This window comes from Artibeus jamaicensis, unplaced genomic scaffold (genome assembly GCF_021234435.1).
Source record: "Artibeus jamaicensis isolate MK-2021 breed Jamaican fruit bat unplaced genomic scaffold, CSHL_Jam_final scaffold_916, whole genome shotgun sequence".
Lineage (NCBI taxonomy): Eukaryota > Metazoa > Chordata > Mammalia > Chiroptera > Phyllostomidae > Artibeus > Artibeus jamaicensis.
In genome coordinates, this window is record NW_026522059.1 from 28312153 (window position 1) to 28332898 (window position 20746).

The window sequence follows — 20746 nt, forward strand, 5'->3', positions numbered from 1 at the left end:
AGTGACTGATACACACTCCCTAACTGTAAAAAGACACCAATGCACTTTGAGCACAGAGCTAATAACTGATGATCACTGTTTTTTTTTCCTTCATTAAATATTTGTCAAGGAACTTTTATGTATAAGTTCCAGGTAAATAGAAATTTCAGGAAATAGAAGGGATGGTCTATCCCAGTTACAAAATTCTGTGTATCTGTTAGTGAATTTTACACATTCTAGAAACTCAGAACACTCTAGTGTCTTTCCTGTACTTATCAAGAAGCGAGGAGAACAAAAAGACTATGAGTGGGAAATCGGAGGCAAGTTTTTGCAAGGAGAGGCTATAAAAAAGAAACTCAAGAAACAACCTACTGCAAAAGAGATTCAAAATTTAAATGAAAGACATTCATCAGGGCTCTGGACTCAATCTGTTCAGAATTCATGCAGCAAGTGCACAGGCACATTTAGTCTAAATGTTATACAACTAAAGAATTCTGAAGGAGCATATTCTAGAAAGGGTCACAACAATTAACACCAAGTGAATTTTTGGCTTTATAAACCCATAACAAGTTACCTGGTGGTAAATCAGGATCTGTGGGAGTAGCCTGCTGAATTCTTCGAGGTTTTACTGATGATTTTGTGTTCTCAGTAGTACTAGGGTTGGTTGAATTAGAACCACAGCTTTCATGGTCATCCTGTATTTATTATAAAGAAAGAGACAAATAAAAACCATAAGACTTCCTTTACAAAACAAAACTTCGTATTCCATAACACACTAAGAGAATGATACAACAAAAGACGAATCTTTTACATGACAGCATGGCTTCAAATTCTAGTGATATGTTAGCAGAAGAAAAAATGGTTTAAAACTCTAATACAAACAAACAGTAAAAAATTTACTATCATAAACAACAAAGAAACTTTTTGCACGAACTTACATTCTTTTTAAGTTAATGCAAAACAAACTTCACAATGGTCCATTTCACAAAACAACTTCACTACTCAGTCTTTATAATGACATCTTCTGTTATTTCGGGGGATGTTGCAGTCTCTAAATACTGAAAGACTACTACTGTGAAGAAAACTTTACTGTAATTACTTTTAGTTCAACTTACATCCTTAAAAATGTCTGCAGTCACACACTTCTGCACAACGTTAACATTAAAAGCACACTATTAATTTTTGAAACATATGGTTGTCTCAAAAGCCCAAAAGTAAAACATGTTCATTAAAGAGATGTGAAAAAGTTCCAAGTGAACTGCCAAAACTAGCATAATTATGAAAATATTTAACACTGAAACCATCTGAAATCACATACTGTATATAGATTACAGTGATGTCATAATAAACATCCAGCCAAAATGCACTAAAACTACTGCGGTCCAATAAATCTGGCATGCACAAGATGACAAACATTTTAAAGCAAAAGAAAGAAGAAGTTATTTTTATTTTATTTTAAAAAAATTAGTAGTAGCAAAAAAGGCTAAAGTACATAGGCTAAATACCATATTCAAGTAGTTAAAAAAGACACACGGTAAATACAGTTTCCCTACAAAAGCTTCCCTACAAACTACACATTTTTATTATTCAAAAGAAAAACAAACTAAATAACTTTATTTGTTTAAGCAAAACTTATAATAACCCTGAAATTTCAGTGTGCTTTAAAAATTAGCATTAATTATGGTACTTATAAAAATATATACTATGAAACAAACATTACCAAATGTGTAAACACTTCTTTCTCAACTATGGTTAGGAAATTATGGCTGCACATACAGTATAATTAGAAAAAAATCCTTTTGATAATTTGAACTTGTTTTTATTTCAATTACATTTTAATTGTATCAATTATAATTCAGCTATCATTCAATCCTGACGCAACTAAATTAAATTTAAAAATAAAGCAAAACAGAAATTATAATATTTAATATTAAAACAGGACTTACTTTTATCATTAGTTTTAGCTCATCGGCTTTTAACCAGTATGCATCATGATGAACTATTATACATTCAACTTTATTGAAAGTTTCAAATTCTAATAAAAGAAACTCTGTTCTCAAATACACTAGCTAAAATGTTTTAAGATAATTTTTAATCCCAAACATATTACAGTTATATATTTCTTATTTAGGTTGCAATTTATCCAAACTGTCTGTTAAGTATATTTCATTGCAAAAGAATGTTTTCTCTTGAGGACCACATAGCTATTTCTGAAAATACTGCCCTTTGCTCCTAATGAAAGAATGTCATTTCCTTACAAAAGGTCCTCACAGAGGAAAAATGTAGCAAACAATGTATGTAAATAGATCCATTACTTCCATACTGACAAATCACAGGATCATGTAACATACTTTTCACCTTAGCCTTCATAGGGCAAGTCAATTTAAACTTAAAAACCAGCAACTCCCAGATTCACCACGGCGCAAGATTAAAGAAAAAACTTAAAAGAGGTGAATGAATCATTCCAAGTCCTTGTTTAAAAACACAAGTTACAAATGTAAGAAAGGGTTGCAGAAGGAGAAGCTGAGGGGTAGAACCATGACGTGCTGTGCTTTATTTATGCTTTTCACCTTACAGCACCAAACTTGAAAAGTAAAAAAGGTCTAAAGATCATGGCAGTTCTGGTCACCAAAAGCTCCTGAAACAGAGTTTCGGGGCCTAGGAAATAAACTCCCATAAAGCTCTTATGGACATTCACCTCTATCCTCTCCAGTGGCAAGAACAATGGCTACTGTCAGATGCAATAAAGAATGTCTAAAAGTAACACTGTACTTCAGAAAGTCAAAGCCAAATAAAGTGACCGAAGCAGAGGTACACACTTGGAGAACACGAGAGAGCCAGGGAAAACACACATACTTGCCTTCACGATAAAAACGAGAATCTCTGACTCACCTCTACCCTGACAGCATATTAATAAACTTAGTTTTAGTCATTAAAAAATGCCAAGGCCCTGACTGGCGTGGCTCACTTGGTTGGGTGTCATCTGGAAAAGCGAAAGGTCGGCAGTTCACATCACGTGTCAAGGCACATGTCTGGGTTTGTAGGTTTGGTTCCGGTCGGGGTGTGTACAAGAGGCAACTGATCCATGTTTCCCTCTCACACAGATGTTTCCCTTTCTTTCTCCCTCCCTTCCCCTCTCTCTAAAAATAAATAAAACCTTTTTAAAAAATGGCAACTATGCTTAAGTAAAGGAGGAATGAGTATGCCCCCAATCTCCTCACACATCACCTTGAGCCCACAGAGGCTGCTTCCATCCTCCCTCCCATCGAGGGTGAGGATGGGGCTATGAGAGGCTAAGGAAGAAGAGAGTTGACAGTCCCATGCATTCTTTTACTTCATCTTCCCACCAGGGGACTAGCTAACCTGCCAGGCCAAAGCTGAACATTCTTTAGGCTACATTTTAACCATGAAAAAGATCACTGTACCAACTATAAACAGCTGTGTGGTGGGGCCACTCTTCCACCTCCGATATCCAGGCTATTCAGCAACAGGACCAGGGCCATTTTCCCCAATGATACAATCTTTACCCATCTGTCCCTCTGGTCTCTTTTCACACACATAGCCACCTGACCCTGGTATTGCCCCAGGCAAAGAAAAAAAAAATCAAACTATGCTAACGGCAACACTCTGTGGAAAATTTGTTCTTTATTATTGCTTTTGACATCCCTTTCCTTCATATCAGGATGTGAACATCACATTGCCAACATCTGCTCCTCCCTTCCTTCTAAACCACTCACTTGAAGTGGTTAGATCCACTCTTAAGTATGGAAGGTGAAATAGGCCAAAATTAAGGTAGAAAAGAACAAAAGGATATACTGAGGCACTCTAGCCTAAGCCACATCATACCATGAAATTTTTAACATGACTCACTAGGGGGAATTGGGTGCTTGAATAAAATAATAAAATCATACTTTGTTTTCTTATATATGTATCTTCCCCCAGCATGTAATACCTATTGAGGTATTTATTTTAGGAAAAAATAGGTAGCATAAACAGATGGCATCCTTCTAGGTAGTTAACTTAGCTACCTGAGAAATAAGGCTTATATGAATAAAAGACTAAGAGCAATTTAAGTTAGCTGGCAATAATATATGTCACAAAGAAACAACAGTGACCGTTACTGAGCACTTAGCTGTGTCAGGCCACAGTATTTTAAAGCTGAGGAAATCAGGACTTAAGACACCCTGAGGCCAAAGGACAGGAAGTGAAAGAGCTGGAGTGAACACCAGACCTGTCTGACCAAAAAGCCCTGCCTATAACCGCTAAATTTGAAAAGGAAGACCAGAAAGCAGGGAGAAGGGAAGGAAGAAGAAAGGTAGGAAGCAAGAAAAAAGAGACAAAAGAAACAAAATTATTTATTTACGGCACTTCCCACTTCTAATAATCGCATTACATTCACATCTCTTAATCCTTTTAACAAAGCTATGAATTAGACTCTATTCCGTGTGTAAAAGTATCCCCACTTAAAGATGGGGCGTGAAGAGATTTAAATGAATAGTTCAACATCAAGCTGCTACTAAATGACACAATTCTAACCATCTTTCTCTATTGCCATGCCTATGAGAAAAATCCAACTAAACAGCACAGTTAGTACTAAGTAGCATATCCTCCAAGAAGTGATGAAAATATCTTAAAGAACATAAGGTTTCACAAGGCTGGGCTGCAAGTGGCGGGGGTGGGTGATGGTGGGAGATTTCAATAAGGATGGTAGAAAGGAAGAAAGCATGTGCCTTATACAAAAGAAGTACGTAGTGCAATGTAAGTAAAATAGAGAGCAATAAAATATTAGGCTGTAAAAAGAAGCTAGAGCAAATGGTTTCTACAATGAATATCAGTCCAAGAAATTTAAGCTTTATTCCACACATGGCGAGCAAATAAAACTTAAGTGGGAAATTAAGATGAAATACTTCATTCAGGAAAAAAATCTTCTGGTTATGTGACAGAAAGCAAAAGCAGAGATCCCAACAATGATAGATTATAAAAGGTTAGAAATTAAATAAGGAAAGTAGCTATGAGATTTTTTTTTTAATGCTAGCACCTTAAATTCAACATGTTTAAAACAAAATTCACTAACTCTGCAAATTACCCTGTTCCTTTTCCCTTACCCCCCTAAAAAATCCTCTGTCCTTTACATCCTGGTTCAATCAATGACTCAATAATCTCAGTCTCCTGAGAAAATAAAACATGCTTTAATTTTGCAAAACAATGCTAACAAGCTTTAAAAATGTCAAGGTAAAGAGATGCTTGATGCCCTGGCTGGTGTAACTCAGTGAATTGAGCGCAGGCCTGCAAACCAAAGGATTGAGGTTCGATTCCCAGTCAGGGCACATGCCTGGGTTGCAGGCCAGTTCCCAGCAGGGTACGCATAAGAGGCAACCATACATTGACATTTCTCTCTCTCTCCTTCCCTTCCCCTCTAAACATAAATGAGTAAAATCTAAAAAAAAAGAGATGCTTGACCTTCAATCATACAGGATGACACTGTTCTCTAAACTCTAGACTACCCAGGAAATAACTGATTTGTTTTTTTTATCTAAAGTTTAAAGTAAGGTGGAGAAGAGTCATCACAGCAACAGTGACTTGGGCCTGATTCCACTGTCCTCCAGCTTCCTGTGAGGCTCTGAGCAAGTTGCAACCCATCCCCTCCCTACTGTTCTTATTCCCTGGAACTGCACTTATTCCCCCTCACACACCCAAAACAAGAAAGCACACCTTGCAGACTCCAAATGCTCTTTTTGCCTTCCTGGGAAATCCTACACTCCCCCCACTTCAACAAGGCCCCAGCCATGACATGCCTCCACAGTCCGTGAATTGCATTAATGTAAAAGAAAGTGGTGTTGGGAGAGCACCACACTCAGGTCTGCAAGAAGAGGAGGAAGAGGAAGACTAGAGACTGGCAGTGGAAGACAGCCAAAGCTAGCAGCACCAGGTATTAACCAGGTAACTATCTGAAATGTGAGTTGGACATCAGGGGAATGGGGGCATGAGAGATCCCCTAGGTCTCTCCTCCTGAAATTTCAACAAGTTCAACAGCTATTACTCAAAGGATTCCCCCTGCTCAACATACAGACACACCTGAGAGATCTGCACATTGAAGCATCTAAAGCTGAGCAAGCAAAAACTAACAGAAGGGTGAGAAGGGAGGATGGCTCAGACTGGCCACAGACATAGTCCTGCATCACTGTAGGCTCACCCTGGAGAGCGGAGGAAGTTGGCTGTGAATAGCACTTCCTTCAGCTTGGAGGAGCAGAGACTCAGTGGCCACTCCTGCAGAAGTAGCAGAGCAAGCTGCAGCTAAGCTGAGAGACCAGGGCAGGACACAGCACAAAGGTTCTACCACTGCTATCAGGTGTTCAGCTTTCCAAAGAAAGAAAGAAAGCCACAGAGACCTGCTGCCCTGTAGATTCCCACAACTTGCTTCCCATCGCCCTTACTGTCAGGCTAGAGCACATATTATCTGCATACCACAGGACTATTACAACAGAATCACTATTTTCCCAGAGTAAAGGGTGCTCTCTTACTGATCCCCAATTAGAATGTGGCAGTTGGGGATCCCTCCCCTGAGAGTGTGAGATCGCCATAACAAAGAAGGCAAAACAAAGACGATGGCCAAATTTCCCAGACAACCCCACCCCCAAGCATCACAGCTATACTGAAGGAAGCTGGAGGTTAGCTTTTTTATTTCACTGCTAAAAAAAAAAAAAACAACTAGTGATTCTGTACCACCTACTGGAAAAATAAAGACCTCTACAAGCCACTAATACAAAGATGCCTAGACAGAAAAGGAACCCATCAAATACCAGGAATAATGAAGGTAGCAAGGTAACTCTAAAGAAAAACTTAAAAAATATCCAGAGAGCAAACATGAACACATAAAATATGCAATATAAATTACAGAGAATTCAAGAGTGCACTTCTGAAAACACTCAACAAGATGAGGGAAAATACTGACAGGCAATTTAATACACTCTGAACGCAAATTAATGACCAAAATGTATAGTTTACCAAAGACACTGGAACTTTAAAAAATAAAATCAAACAGAGCCCTGGCAGGTGTAATTCAGTTGATTGAGCACTGGCCTGTGAACCAAAGGGTCACTAATTCAATTCCCATTCAGGGCACATGCCTGGGTTACAGGCCAGGTTCTCAGCAGGCGGTGCACGAGAGGCAACCACACACTGATGTTTTTCTCCCTCTCTTTCTCCTTCTTTTCCTCTCTGTCTAAAAAAAAAAAAAATCAATAAATTTAAAAAATCTTTAAAAACAAATCATACAGAAATCCTGGAAATGAAGAATTCAATAAAGGAAGTTGAGAATGAACTAGTGAGCACAGTCAACCAGACTGAGGAAAGAATCAGTAATACAGAAGATAAGAACCTAGAAATGATGTAAAGGGAAAAAGAGAAAGACCTAAACATTAAAAAAGAAAGAAATCAAAGAAAGACCTCTACAAGAACTATCTGACTCCATGCAGAAAAGCAATATAAGACTAATAAGCATACCAAAAGAAGAAGAGAGGAATAAGAGATCGAACAGCCTATTCAAACAAATAATGGATGAGAACTTCCCAAACCTGTGCAAAGAACTAGATCCACAGATCCAAGAAGTAAACAGAACATCTAATTACCTCAATCCAAAGAGGCCTTCTCCAAGGCACATTGTATTAAAACTGTCAAAAAGTAATGACAAAGAAAGACTTCTCAAAGCAGCCAAGGAAAAGAAGGACATGACCTACAAAGGAAAGCCAATTGGGTTATCAACAAATTTCTCAGCAGAAATTCTATAAGCCAGAAAACAGTGGAACCAAATATTCAAACTACTGAAAAGAGAGAAATTACCAACCAAGAATAGTACGTCCAGCAAAGTTATCCTTTAAATATAAAGGGGAAATAAAGACTTTTCCAGATATACAGAAGCTTAGGGAATTTGTCACCAGAAGACGCCCACTGCGAGAAATATTCACAGGGGTTATTCTACCTGAAACAAAAAACAAACAAACAAAAGAAGAATGAAGCCGAGGTATCATACTACCTGACTTCAAATTATACTAGAGAGCTACAACCATCAAAACAGTATGGTATTGGCAGAAAAACAAACACACAGATCAATGGAACAGAACTGAGAGTCCAGAAATAAAACCACATGTATACGGACAGATAATTTTCAAAAAAGGAACCAAAAATAAACAGTGGAGCAAAGAAAACCTCTTCAATAAATGGTTCTGGGAAAATTGAAAGAGAATGAAACTATCAACAGATTACTGTTTGTCCCCATGTACAACAATTAATTCATTCAAAATAGGTCAAAATAATATGTTCTGAAAAATAAATTACATATAAGAAAACGTAGGTACTAAACTTATGGACCTTGCTTGTAGAGAACATTTTATGAATTTTTCCCCAAAGGCAAGGGAAATAAAGGTAAACAAAAAAAATGAATAGGACTGTATCAAACTAAAAAGATTATGCACAGCTAAAGAAACCAACAACAAAACAAAAAGGCAACTGACCAAATGGAAGAAGGTATTTGCAAACAGCTCTGACAAAGGGTTAACACCCAAAATATATTTTTAAAAACTCATAAAATTCAACACCAAATTAAAAAATCCAATTTAAAAACGGGCAGAGGACCCGAACACACTCCTCGCCCAGGAAGATATATGAACAGCCAACAGATATATGAGGTCTGTCTGGAAAAAGTCTAGCTATTGTTAATAGCAAAGAAGGCAGCAAAGACATTTTCAAACACAGGATAGGTGAAATAAAATTGTAGCAAGATGAAATAAACTACAAAAGATATTAAACGATGATCTTCAAGCTGAAGTAAAACGCTGCTAAATGAAAACTTTGGCCTACATAAAGAATGAAGAATGCCAGAAATAACTATGTGGGTAAATACAAAGGCACTTTGTGGTTGATAATTTTTTTTTTTTTAGAAATTGACTATTCAAAGCAAAATAATAACAACATATTATGCGTCTATAACATGTATAGAACTAAGAATTATAACATTAGCAAAAATGATGGCAGATTAGCATACTGTTGTAAGCATACTAAAGGATAATATATTATCCATGAAGTAGTATGTTATTATTTAAAATTAGACAATAACTGAAACATGCACATTGTCAGCCCAAAACAACCACCAAAAAGATAAAGTATAGGGAATAAAGCAATAATAAAGATAAAATGAAATGGCAAAATATACTCAGCTAATCCAAAAAGGCAGGAAAAGAAGGGGAAAAAAAGAACAAAAATTAGAAAGAAGAAATAGAAAATTAAAAAAAAAAATGATTAGACTTTAACCTAACCATATTTAAAATTACACGGAATGTACATAATCTAAAACACTCCAATAAAAGGGCAGAAACTGTCAGGCTAGTAAAACCCAAGTATAATCTGACTATAAAAAACTTAGTTCAGCTGTAGACTCAGTACAGTTTCTAAATACTAGTTATGCATGTTTCAAAAAAAATCTTGGCAAAATGAATAAGTTCAAGAAAAAATAAAATTACTAGTATCTAATTATCAAAGGAAAAAAGCAGAAAATCAACACTTTTTATGGATTGAAAGGAAACCTACGGAACTTGCAAACCAAAAAGAAATTTAAAAGAAACCCAGAATCTGCAGTCTGCGCTCTGCCTTATCTTTAATGCAGGACGCTTCAAGGCTAAAGGGGAAAAGAGAAGTTGTAACTACCAATAAGCTTCAAAATCTCAAATCAGTATTTTCAGTTCTGTCCACCGTGTTTAGACATATAAATTTAGGGTCCGCAACACTGAACACTACACTACAATTAAGGTTGTACTAGCATTTCTATTACAACCTCATATTTTAATTCATTCATAACATTCTTAGAAAGTACTTAATGAAACTGAGACTTCCTTACTTGTCTCAATCTAAATGTGACTTTTCATCTTCCTAAAATAGAAGAGCTATGAGAGAATAAAAATACCCCAACTCAGTCCTAACCAGTATGGCTCAGTTGGGCAGCCAAAGTCCCACAGCAAAAGGTCGCCAGTTCAATCCCCTGTCAGAGCACATGCCTGGGTTGTGGATTCAATCCCCTGTAGGAGTCTGTATGAGAGGCAACCAATCAGTTTCTTTCTCACAGTGATATTTCTGTCCCTCTCTTTCTCCTACCCTTTCCCTCTCTCTAAAAAACAAAATATACTTTTAAATACTCCAGCTCCAAAAAGATCTTTCCAAGAATAAAAACAAGTATACAACAGAAACTCCTCAAAAAACATCCAACATGGCAAACAAGAATTAAAACTTCCTCAATAAGTAAATTTTAAAAAATGTATTTAACCAAAAATCCACTTTATGCTAAGCTTGGTTTTCGTGTGGCTTAAAGAGCAAACTTATACATCAGCGATTTTCAACTCTTCTCATTTCATGGCACACATAAACTAATTACTAAAATTATGTGGTACACCAAAAAATATATTTTTGCCAATCTGACAAAAATATATGTATCATTTTGATTCATTCTCACTGGACAGCTAATGTTGTGCAGACCGTTGTCACTTTTTCATGACACTCTAAGAAAAGAAGTAATGCCCCTGACTAAATAGGTCGTGCATGTTCTAAAAATTCTTGTGGCACACTGCTTATACAGCAGCACACCAGTGGAACATCACTACCGTACACGACAAAATGAAAGACTCTGTGATTCATATCAATGTATGTGTTTTTTAAACAAACAGTCTTTAGAACAATGTTATCTTCCAACCAGCTAAATCCCCTTCCACTACTTTTAATTGGGATGCTTGCAAACACAGGTAAAGTTCAAGAAACAATGATTTCTTCTGTTCTCAAACTTTTATTTTTTAAAAAGATTTTAGTTATTTATTTTTTAGAGAAAGGGAAGGAGGGAGAAAGAAACAGAGAGAAACATCATCTGTGGCTGCTTCTAACGTGCCCTCCACCAGGGAACCCCAGCCCTCAACCAAGGGACGTGCCCTGCCTGGGAATCAGACTGGCAAACCTTTTGCAGGCAGGCATTCAATCCACTGAGCCACACCAGGCAGGGCTGTTCTCAAACTCTTAAAGCACATATTACAGTTTAAAACATTTATTGTCATATTCATCTATCCACAAATTATCTCTGTTTGTGGTTGGGTTTTGGTTTTTTATTTCCTTTTCAATAATATTTTTAAATCAGTTATTTCAGCTCAAAAACCTAAAACAAAATATTTTACCCTCGGAAGGTTCTAAGACTACAAATTTTCTATGCTAAAATCAAAATCATAAACCACTCAAGATATAGCAATCTTTCCTTAAAACATTCAAAAGGAGAGAAAGGTTTGTCACTAAATCATCAGTATTTAGTACAGCATTCAGTAAAAATTTCTTGACTGAACCTTTTCAACTTTTCCTTCAAATAAAGGAAATTAAATACTAAAGTGATAATTCTGTGCATGCTCATCCACAATGACTAATGTCCAATATACATTAATCTTCAGTGAGACCTAATTTACTATTATTTTAGTATATGATGAGCTTGACAGACAAGTATTTAATCTCTAAGAAGAATTTAAATTAACAACACCATATCATCCCAATCATCACTAAACCAAAATTCCAGACATCATCCTTGAACCTCAACATCCTCTCTACGTTTTCCCCCAGAACATGTGCTCCATGCCCACAGCTAATGACTTAATTCTATCTAGTCCCCACCATGTTTCTCCTAAAATATCACAAAGTGAACATCACTAATTACCTGAAATCACCTCTTCCAATCTATCCCTTCGCTCTGAAAAACTTAGCATCTTCCTAAAATTCAATCAAGTAGTTTACTGGCTTAAAATAATTCAGTGGTTCTCTACTCTGTACCAGTGGTCCTTAAATGTTTTGATCTCAGGACCTTTAACCCATTAAAAATGAGTTAGAGCCCGCAAAACCTTTTCTGTATATCTACCCATTATTTACCATATAGGTAGACTATATCCACCCATATTTACCATAGGAAACGTAAAAAAGAAGAAAAAGTTTAAATATAGATTACATATATGTTCTTTTATAATTATTTTTAAATGAATCATCACACGTTATAATTATAAATTACAAAGTTTTACACTTTATGAAAAATAGCTATATTTTCCAAAACAAGAAAATTTACTAAGAAGAATAAAATTATTTTACATTTAAAAAAATCTGGCCTAAAAAGAAAGTAGCTGAATTCTCATATCTGCTTCTGCCTTCAATCTGTTGCCGTATCACACATCAAGTACCCTCGGGAAAATTCAACTCTATCCTCATAAACAAATGATGATGAAAAGAAGTAAATCATGTCTTAGTACTAGTATAAAAACAGTTTTAACTTTATGTATACCCTAAAAAACCTTGGGGATTCCTAGGGGTCCTCAGATCACACTTTGAGAACCACTGATGACAGCAAATTTCAAACCCTCTTATAAGGTGCACATAAGTTCATGATCTGAGAGAGTCACTGAACTTGATAGAACACAGATCTGAAAAAAATTACCCACTGCAGCACAGAGAAACAGAGAGATAAAAAACATGAAAGGTTAATATGCAAAGGTCTAAATGTGAAAACTGAGAGGGTCTAAATGTGAAAATGGGAGTTTTGTAAGGCAAATATAGGAATAAATTAACATTCAAAGAAATAAAGTGGAAATTTTACAGGAGTAATAGAAAAACATAAATCCTTAGATACAGGAAACACAATAAATCCCAAGGAGGATAACAAAAAAGAAATTCACTCTAGAGGTACTACTGTGAAACTGAAGAATACTAAAGACTAAAAAATAGAAAAAAAATTTTGTATGCAACTAGAAAAAAAAAATATATATATATATATACACTTTACAATAAAATGATAAAATGACAATACCACTGAAAGGTAAAAACCTCAACTGCAAAAACAGAACTATTTCAATAGTGAAATAGTAATTTCAAAGTACTGAGATAAAATAACTGCCAATGTCATGTGACCAAATAAATGACCATTGAAGACTGAGTATGAAATAAAGATTTTTTAAAACAAATCAAAACTTAATGGACCAATTAGTAGTAAAGATATTAAATTGGTTACTAAAAACCTCCCAACAACCAAAAAGTCCAGGAGCAAATGGCTTCACTGGTGAATTCTACCAAACATTCAAAGATAATTAATATCAATCCTTCTCAAATGCCCCCCAAAAACACACTTCAAAACACATTTTACAAGGTCAACATGACCTGATACCAAAATCAGACAAGGATGCCACAAGAAAATAAAATTACAGACCAATATCCCTGATGAACACAGACGCAAAAATCCTCAACAAAATTAGCAAACCAAATTCAACAATACATTAGAACAGCAATTTTCAACTTCTTTCATCCTATGGAACACATAAACTAATCACTAAAATTCTGTAATACACCAAAAAATACATTTTTTGCTAATCAGACAAAACACAGTATGATTTTGGATTCATTCTCACCAGATGACTATTGTCGTGTTGGCTGCCGTCATTTTTTTATTTGACAATCTAAGGGAAAAGAGGTCAGTGCCCCTGACTAAACGGTCAGGTACTGCATGCTTCAAAAATTCCTGTGGCGCACCAGTGTGCCTCTTGCTATACACAGGCTGAAATCGCTGCATTGCCATGACCAGGAAGCTCAGTTGGTTAGAGCATCATCTCAGTATGCCAGGACTTGATATCCAGTCAAAGCACATAAGAGAAGCAACTAATGCATGTACAAACAGATGGAACAGCAAATCAATGTCTGTCTGTCTCTCTTTCCCTCTAAAAATCAATAAAACTTTTTTTTTAATTTCCTACTTTACTAATCAAAGCTTAAAATACGAAAATAAACTGTTTAAAAATGTGTTTCATCTATGTTTTCACTGAAAAGTTAATTCCAATCACTAGAAAGTATTGCTCTCCAGGGGTGCAGGAGTGTACTTTGCTGAATAATTTGTCCAAATGTCAGCTGCAATTCTCACAATTCTTTCTACGTCAAAATTTTAAACATCTGTAAAAAATACTTGTTGTGAGAGTGGTTTACAATCATGACACTTTGACCTTTTGCTATACACACCACAAAATTCAGGTCTCAAATACCATGCAAGCAGGAAATCTGATCACTCCTGCAGTAGCCATCTGCATGGTCCAATATCAAATATTAGTTCTAGGTGGCACTAAGTCATGTGTTACAAATCTTTTTCTGCAGCCTCTATAATTAGTTGTAATTTGCCTTTTCTAAAATGTGTTTCTTATGGGACATCTGGCCTTGAAACTTCCACCTACCCGTTGAAAAAGTACTTAGTGTCTGGATTTTTTTCTCATCATTATGAAGCACTGCATGGGTGGCATAACCAAGTCCAGACTCTCAAAAAAATTAAATTCCAAGGACAAATGATGATTAAGAACCATTTAAGTATTACCATATATAAAAGTAAAATAAAACTTTGTTGCAATATTACTATCTACAGATTTCTAAATCAATCTCCCAAACATTTTAAGTTCACAAAATAATTTTTCATGGACATATACATCATTGGTCTACTTACTTCCAGGAATTACATTAGTTAAATTATATTGGATGATAGAGGTTTGAATCAAAGATTTCATAAAGGGAAAAAGAGATTTCAGTCCAGTCAGTTGATATGACACTCAAAGTATCTACTTAATATAAGAAATGATTTTAATAATTCATAAGTAACCGTAACTAATTTCACAGAGATTTACGTTATACCTGGGATATACTAAAATTGCCGTAAGATGCTCATGAAAATAGTCAATTTACTAATTTTCTTCAGTTTGTTTCATGCCAGAAAGTCTTCTCTAAAGCTGAAAGTTAAATGTGGGTTAAGGAAAAAAGTAATGAAAATAAATGACAGAGACACTACTGTTCTGCAAGATGAAAGTAAATAGGTCACAATTATGCGGCTCTCCATACCTATTTGCTTCCTAGATTAGAAAATTTTTGGTAGAAAGGCCTTAAAATCACTATTACCCCTATGTTAAACACACACACACACACACACACACACACACACACTAAGAAGAAATGTCAGATGGATGAGAGAAGTCTGAAAAGAGTCAATTTCTGATGCCAATACTTCAACAACAACCATGAAACCTGGCATATAAAGGCAAATTCAATATATTTTTATCTTCCAAAAATAACTTGAGATTTTCATCTCTTTTAGAAATGTCATATAGGTAAAAAATTATGCAGTTACTTTGCAAAAGTTCAAAAATCTTGACTTGAAAATTGGACATAATCAGGCACTGCTTCTAGTGCATAAAGGTAATAAGGAATCTACATGGTCCCTATGAAGGCTATGATCAGGTGAAATGAAATTAGTATGAAAATATCCCTTAGAATATTTTACCTAAATTTAAAAACATCCTTTTGCAATTAACTATGTTACTTTAACAAGCATATAAAGGTAGTAAGTATATAAGCTAAGATTTATTTATGTAAAAGATGACATATCCCAAAACTTAAATATCAAACATTAATAACTATAAAATTGGTTAATATAAACAAACAACAATTTCATACCTGCATTCCATCTTTAAGTTTCAAAATGCATTCCATTGTGTTGATGGTAATTACGACGGGCTCTGAACCCAGTTTTGTCCATGGTACATGGATCCTCAATTCATGAATATGTCCACTTAAAAAAGTGAATGGCAATTTCAATTCCTTAAAACACAAGATGTTAAACAGAAGTTAGTGGGTGCTTAATATTTTTTCCTAACAGTCAAATTACTTTCTTTAAAATAAAATTTCCAACACAAACATTGTTTAGGAATTACTGTTCATCAAAAAGTAATAGCATCAATAATTTGTTAAAATACAAAAATCAACTGTGCAAATGACATTTAACAAGCTACCTGACCTTTCTAGGCCTGAGTTTCTTACTCTGCTGAAAGGAAAACGATACACAATACTTAACGTATGACAAAGGCTCATGCACCGTCCTGGCAGTGGAGGTGGTGGTCACCACAGCAGACAGCAGCAGTGCTTGAGATAACTGCAATGTCACACTGTTTAAAATCTCCACCTAAAAAGTTTCCCCAGATGTGTTTTAAACTACAGATAGCATAGCATGATAAGGAGAGTTGAAAGCAGGTTTGAAATAGATAGGAGAATGACCTGACAAAATAAAAATTGACCAACTTTAAAAAAAACTTATTAAGCTTTACCTAATTAAAGATTGTACCTGGATACTATTTGGTCATAAATTTGAAATGTATTCTGACTAGTTTCCATTTTTATTGGAAAGAGGTTAAAAATGAAAACATAACTGTTACTCAATCACTTTATACTAATTCATTTCACTTTCTAATAAAATTGTTAAAAATAAACGAAGAAAGAAAAAATAAACTGTATTTAGCTTGTATTTCAACCACATTTTTACAGTTTTTGTAATTCTGTTTATGAAAGATAAATATTATGTTTAGTGATTCACCCAACAGCTGCCCTACTTGGTTTACAAAATAGTAGCAATATAGCTAAATATATGTAAGAAGTATGGTAAAGGAGTTAAGACTAATAATAATTCTGGAGCCAGTAGACATGAATTTTAAAATCCTACTCCACTATTTTAGGTCAATGACAGTGAGTTAAATAGCAACTTACAGTGAGCTAAATAAATGAGGCAACTTATTTTATGTATCCCTGCCTCAGTTTCTTCAGTCTTTATCCATAAAGTTTGAATAAGAATAGTATCTTTGAGGATTAAAATCATTAATTTGTATAAAGCAAACAATCATTATTAAGATGCTTTCTACTATTATTATTGAAAATATGTGGGTCTAATGTATGTTTCTTAAACAGCAAAATCCTAAAAAATTGTTTCTAAGAACTATCCTACCAATTGATTTTCACAATTATTAAATATTTCTCATTATTACATTAATTTTAAAGCTGCAATAATTTCACACATTAATCAACTGACACAGGTTACATTTTATTCTGTGTCCATACAAAAACAATGTTTACTGAGTACCAGTCACCATTTGAAGAACTTTATCTGCATTCAACTATTTAATCCTTATAAAACACCAAAAGGTAAACACTAGTGAATGTGAGGCATGGAAAGGCCAAGGAAATTCCCTAGTTCATCTGAGAGAGCCAGAACACAAGTATGGAAAATATGACGCCAAGCCCTTGCTCTTAACCACAATTATACTGCATCTATACTTCCATTATGAGCAATGAATACCTTTCCAAATACATCTGGACACTGAGCCAATAATATTTCCACCCCTTCCACTCCCTGATTTGTGAAAATACGATACATTTGTGAAGTGGGTACTAAAGTTGCAGTCAATGGACCACACTGAATTTTCTAGGGAGAAGCTAAAAGACACCTGAATCGAATTCAAGACCTTAGTATCATCAGTACAATCAATTGAACTACTAACCAAAACTACTACACAAGAGACAGCACTGTATATTAGAATATGGAATTCTGAACCACATTGCCCATATGGGAAATCCAGTCGAACTGCAACACTTACCATCTGACTATGAGCCAGATTATCCCATATCCTCATCACAGATTCACTGTGATAAACAAAATGAAAATACATACTCGTCTTATAAAAGGCAAAGCAAAAATACTGATTGTTATAATAGATCATCACTAAGATAACACACAAATAACTTTATTCTTTTTTCTTCTCAAAAACATTCTACAACTTAAAAACATCATTTGTAACTATTCAGAAATACATTGGGAAAAATGGATCCCTAAAACCGTAACAACTATGACTATACCAAGGACATTTGTAGCAAAGAATTTAAGAAACAAGTTGAACGGCTCTCAAAAATCTAATACTAGATAAGCTATTAAAAAATATTCTGTCCTGGTCAATGTTGGCCAATATTCTGTCCATGCGCCATGGTTGGAGTATGGTACCATGGACCAAAAGGTCATGGATTCAATTCCCCGTCAGGCTACATGCCCAGGTTGCAGGTTCAATCCCCAGTCGGGGTGAGTGAAAGAGGGAAGCCTACTGATGCTTCTCTCTCGTTGATGCTTCTCTCTTCTCGTTCTCACGCCCACACTCTCTCTCTCCCCCTTCCTCCCTCCCTTCTCTCTCTAAAAAGCAATGAAAAAATGCCCTCAGGTGAATATATAAAATATATAATAATATACAATAATAAAATAAAAATAAATGGATAAAGAAGATGCGAAAGATGGGGTACGCACATAATAAAATCAAATATTATTCAAGCTTCAAAAAAGGGAAATTTTGTCACATACTGCAACACAGATGAACACTGAGCACATTAGGCTAAGTGAAACAGGTCACAAAAAGACAAATACTGTATGATTCCACTTACATAAGATGACTAAAGTGGCCAAATTCTCAGAACCAAAAAAACAGAACGGTGGTTGTCAGGGACTGGGGTAAGAGGAAGTAAGGGTATTGTCCAGTGGGTAGAGAGTTTAGGTTTAGAAGATGAAAAGTTCTAGAGATCTGTTGAGCAACAATGTACACGGAGTTCACACTACTATACACTTAAAAATGGTTAAGAGGGTAAATTGACATGTGGTTTTTACAACCAAACAAATAAAAGAATACATGATAACTTCAACAATTCATAGTTAGACATTTAGCAAATTCTCACCCCAAAAAGCTTGACAAACTGGACAAAGTTGTCAAAACCATCAAAATCTCAAGAACAATAACAAGATCACAATATTAGTTGGTACAAGCAACAAAACAGCAGACCAAGCAGAGAATTAACAGCGATGCAGAGAAAAAAAGACTCAAAGATGGTCTTGCTATTGTTGCACGTACCCCTGGGAATGGCCTGGCCGTGCTTACTAAGACACCTGAGAGCCCTAACAAGCTATTCATTCACTGTTGACCAAGAGGCCTTAAAAACAGGAAGTTAAAAAAAAAATGGTATAACTTCTGGTCAAGCTGGATCACCTCCTCACACAGCCACATCAAAATTACCACAAAACTACAGAACAACCATCACTCAGAACAGTCAAAAATAAGTCTAATGGAAGTCTGACAGCTACGAAACTAAAGCAACCGCATCTGTCTACATAGAGATGGAGACACAAAACAGGCTGGTCCCACATTCACGTGTGGTGGATAAAATTCAAGAGAGATATCTGGATATATTGGGAACAAGGAGTCCCAGCCCCACACCAGGCCCCAGCCCAGGGTTCCAGTGACAGGAAGGTAAGTCCCCATAACTTCTGGCTGTAACAACCAGCAGGTATTGAATTGGTGGAAGAAACTTCTGGAGTCCCAAACAGTTCCTCTTAAAGAACCAACACACAAACTACTGAGACTCACTCCCTCTGAGCTCCAGAACTGGAGTAACAGCTTGGAAGGCACCAATGGAATAAAGGAAGTAACTGAAGTATCTGACATCCAGGCGAGAGCTGGGAGACAGCTTTCTTCCAGACAGAAAGGAGGGCAGAGCCCACTGTCCTTTTATGAGCCCTCCCCTGCAACATAGCCACAAAGCCAGCAAATGGGTACAATATCAGTGACTCCATCAGCCTGGATGGCTAACACTGTTTGCCCTGCCCTGCAGCTCAGTCTCACCCAGTTTATAGCTGTTAACGATGGCTTTTCCATATGAATGGCTGGTCTTAGCTCATGGTTCACAAAATCCTTTCAAGCAAGCAACAGCTGGTCTCAGTGACCACGCCCCCAGCCCCCAAACCTCTTGCTAAGTGGCCCAAGCTCTAGTGCTAGCAGCAGCCACATTCACAGCTTGGCTTCACCTGAAAATCTCCAAGCCCAGCACAAGTACAGCCCTCAGAGTGCTTCATAGTTCAGGAAAGGCAGCTTAGGGCAAAACACAGGTGGGAACTGACTTGGCTTGCACCACCTGAAAACCCCAAGGCCTGTGCATGCACCCACTGGACAGCTACAGACCACATCAGAACACCACTACCCTGTCCCTGAACAGCTTGATCCTTTACAGAAGGCAGAGGTTGGGGGTCACTACTCACAGCCAGTCGCTGTAGCTGAATGGACTTGATAAATCCCTCCCATTGACCTACCAAGAGCAACCAAGGCTCAACTACAAGAGAGTGTTCTCAGCCCACACAAAGAGCACATCTTACATACCCAGCATGAGTGATAGGAAAGGCTGTACCACTGGACCCTACAGGACATATAGTACATTAGGCCACACTACCAAGACAGGGATTCATACCAGTTCTACCTAATACATAGAAACAAACATGGGGAGGCTGCCAAAATGAGGAGACAAAGAAACATGGCTAATGAAAGAACAGATCAAAACTCCAGAAAAAGAGCTAAACAAAGTAGAGATAAGCAATCTATCAGATGGAGAGTTGAAAACATTGGTTATAAGGATGCTCAAGGAATTTAGTGAGAACCTCAAAAAGCATAAAAAAGATCCAACCAGAAATAAAGGATACACTAATTAAAATAAGGAACAATTCACAGGGAAACAACAGTAGCGTCTGGCATCAAGGCGAGAGCTAGGAGTGAAGGAAGCCAAGAATCAATCAATTATTTGAAACGTATGGAAGAAAAAAACCACCAATCAGAACAGGAAGAAAATTTAAAAAAACAAGGATAGTGTCAGCAGACTCTGGGACAACTTCAACCATTCCAACATTCACGTCATAGGGGTGCCAGAAGGAGATGAGAAAAAGAAAGAAATTGGAATTCTATTTGAAAAAATAATGAAAGAAAACTACTCAATCATGGTGAAGGAAGTAGACATGCAAGTCCAGGAAGCACAGGGAGTGAGACAGACAGTGCAACCCAGGTTTTCA

The 20746-nt window shown here is 36.2% G+C and overlaps 1 protein-coding gene across 11 annotated transcripts in view; it reads right to left on the minus strand.

Moving 5' to 3' along the window:
- Window positions 1-20746, minus strand: part of VPS13B (vacuolar protein sorting 13 homolog B) — a 700507-nt gene that overhangs the window by 673490 nt on the left and 6271 nt on the right. For all 11 annotated transcript variants that reach the window (XM_053660831.1, XM_053660829.1, XM_053660828.1 and 8 more), the window contains 2 exons: window positions 15511-15654; window positions 554-674 (listed from right to left, as the gene is read on the minus strand). In XM_053660831.1, coding sequence (XP_053516806.1) covers window positions 554-674; window positions 15511-15654 — 265 coding nt within the window. The remainder of the gene's footprint in view (window positions 1-553; window positions 675-15510; window positions 15655-20746) is intronic.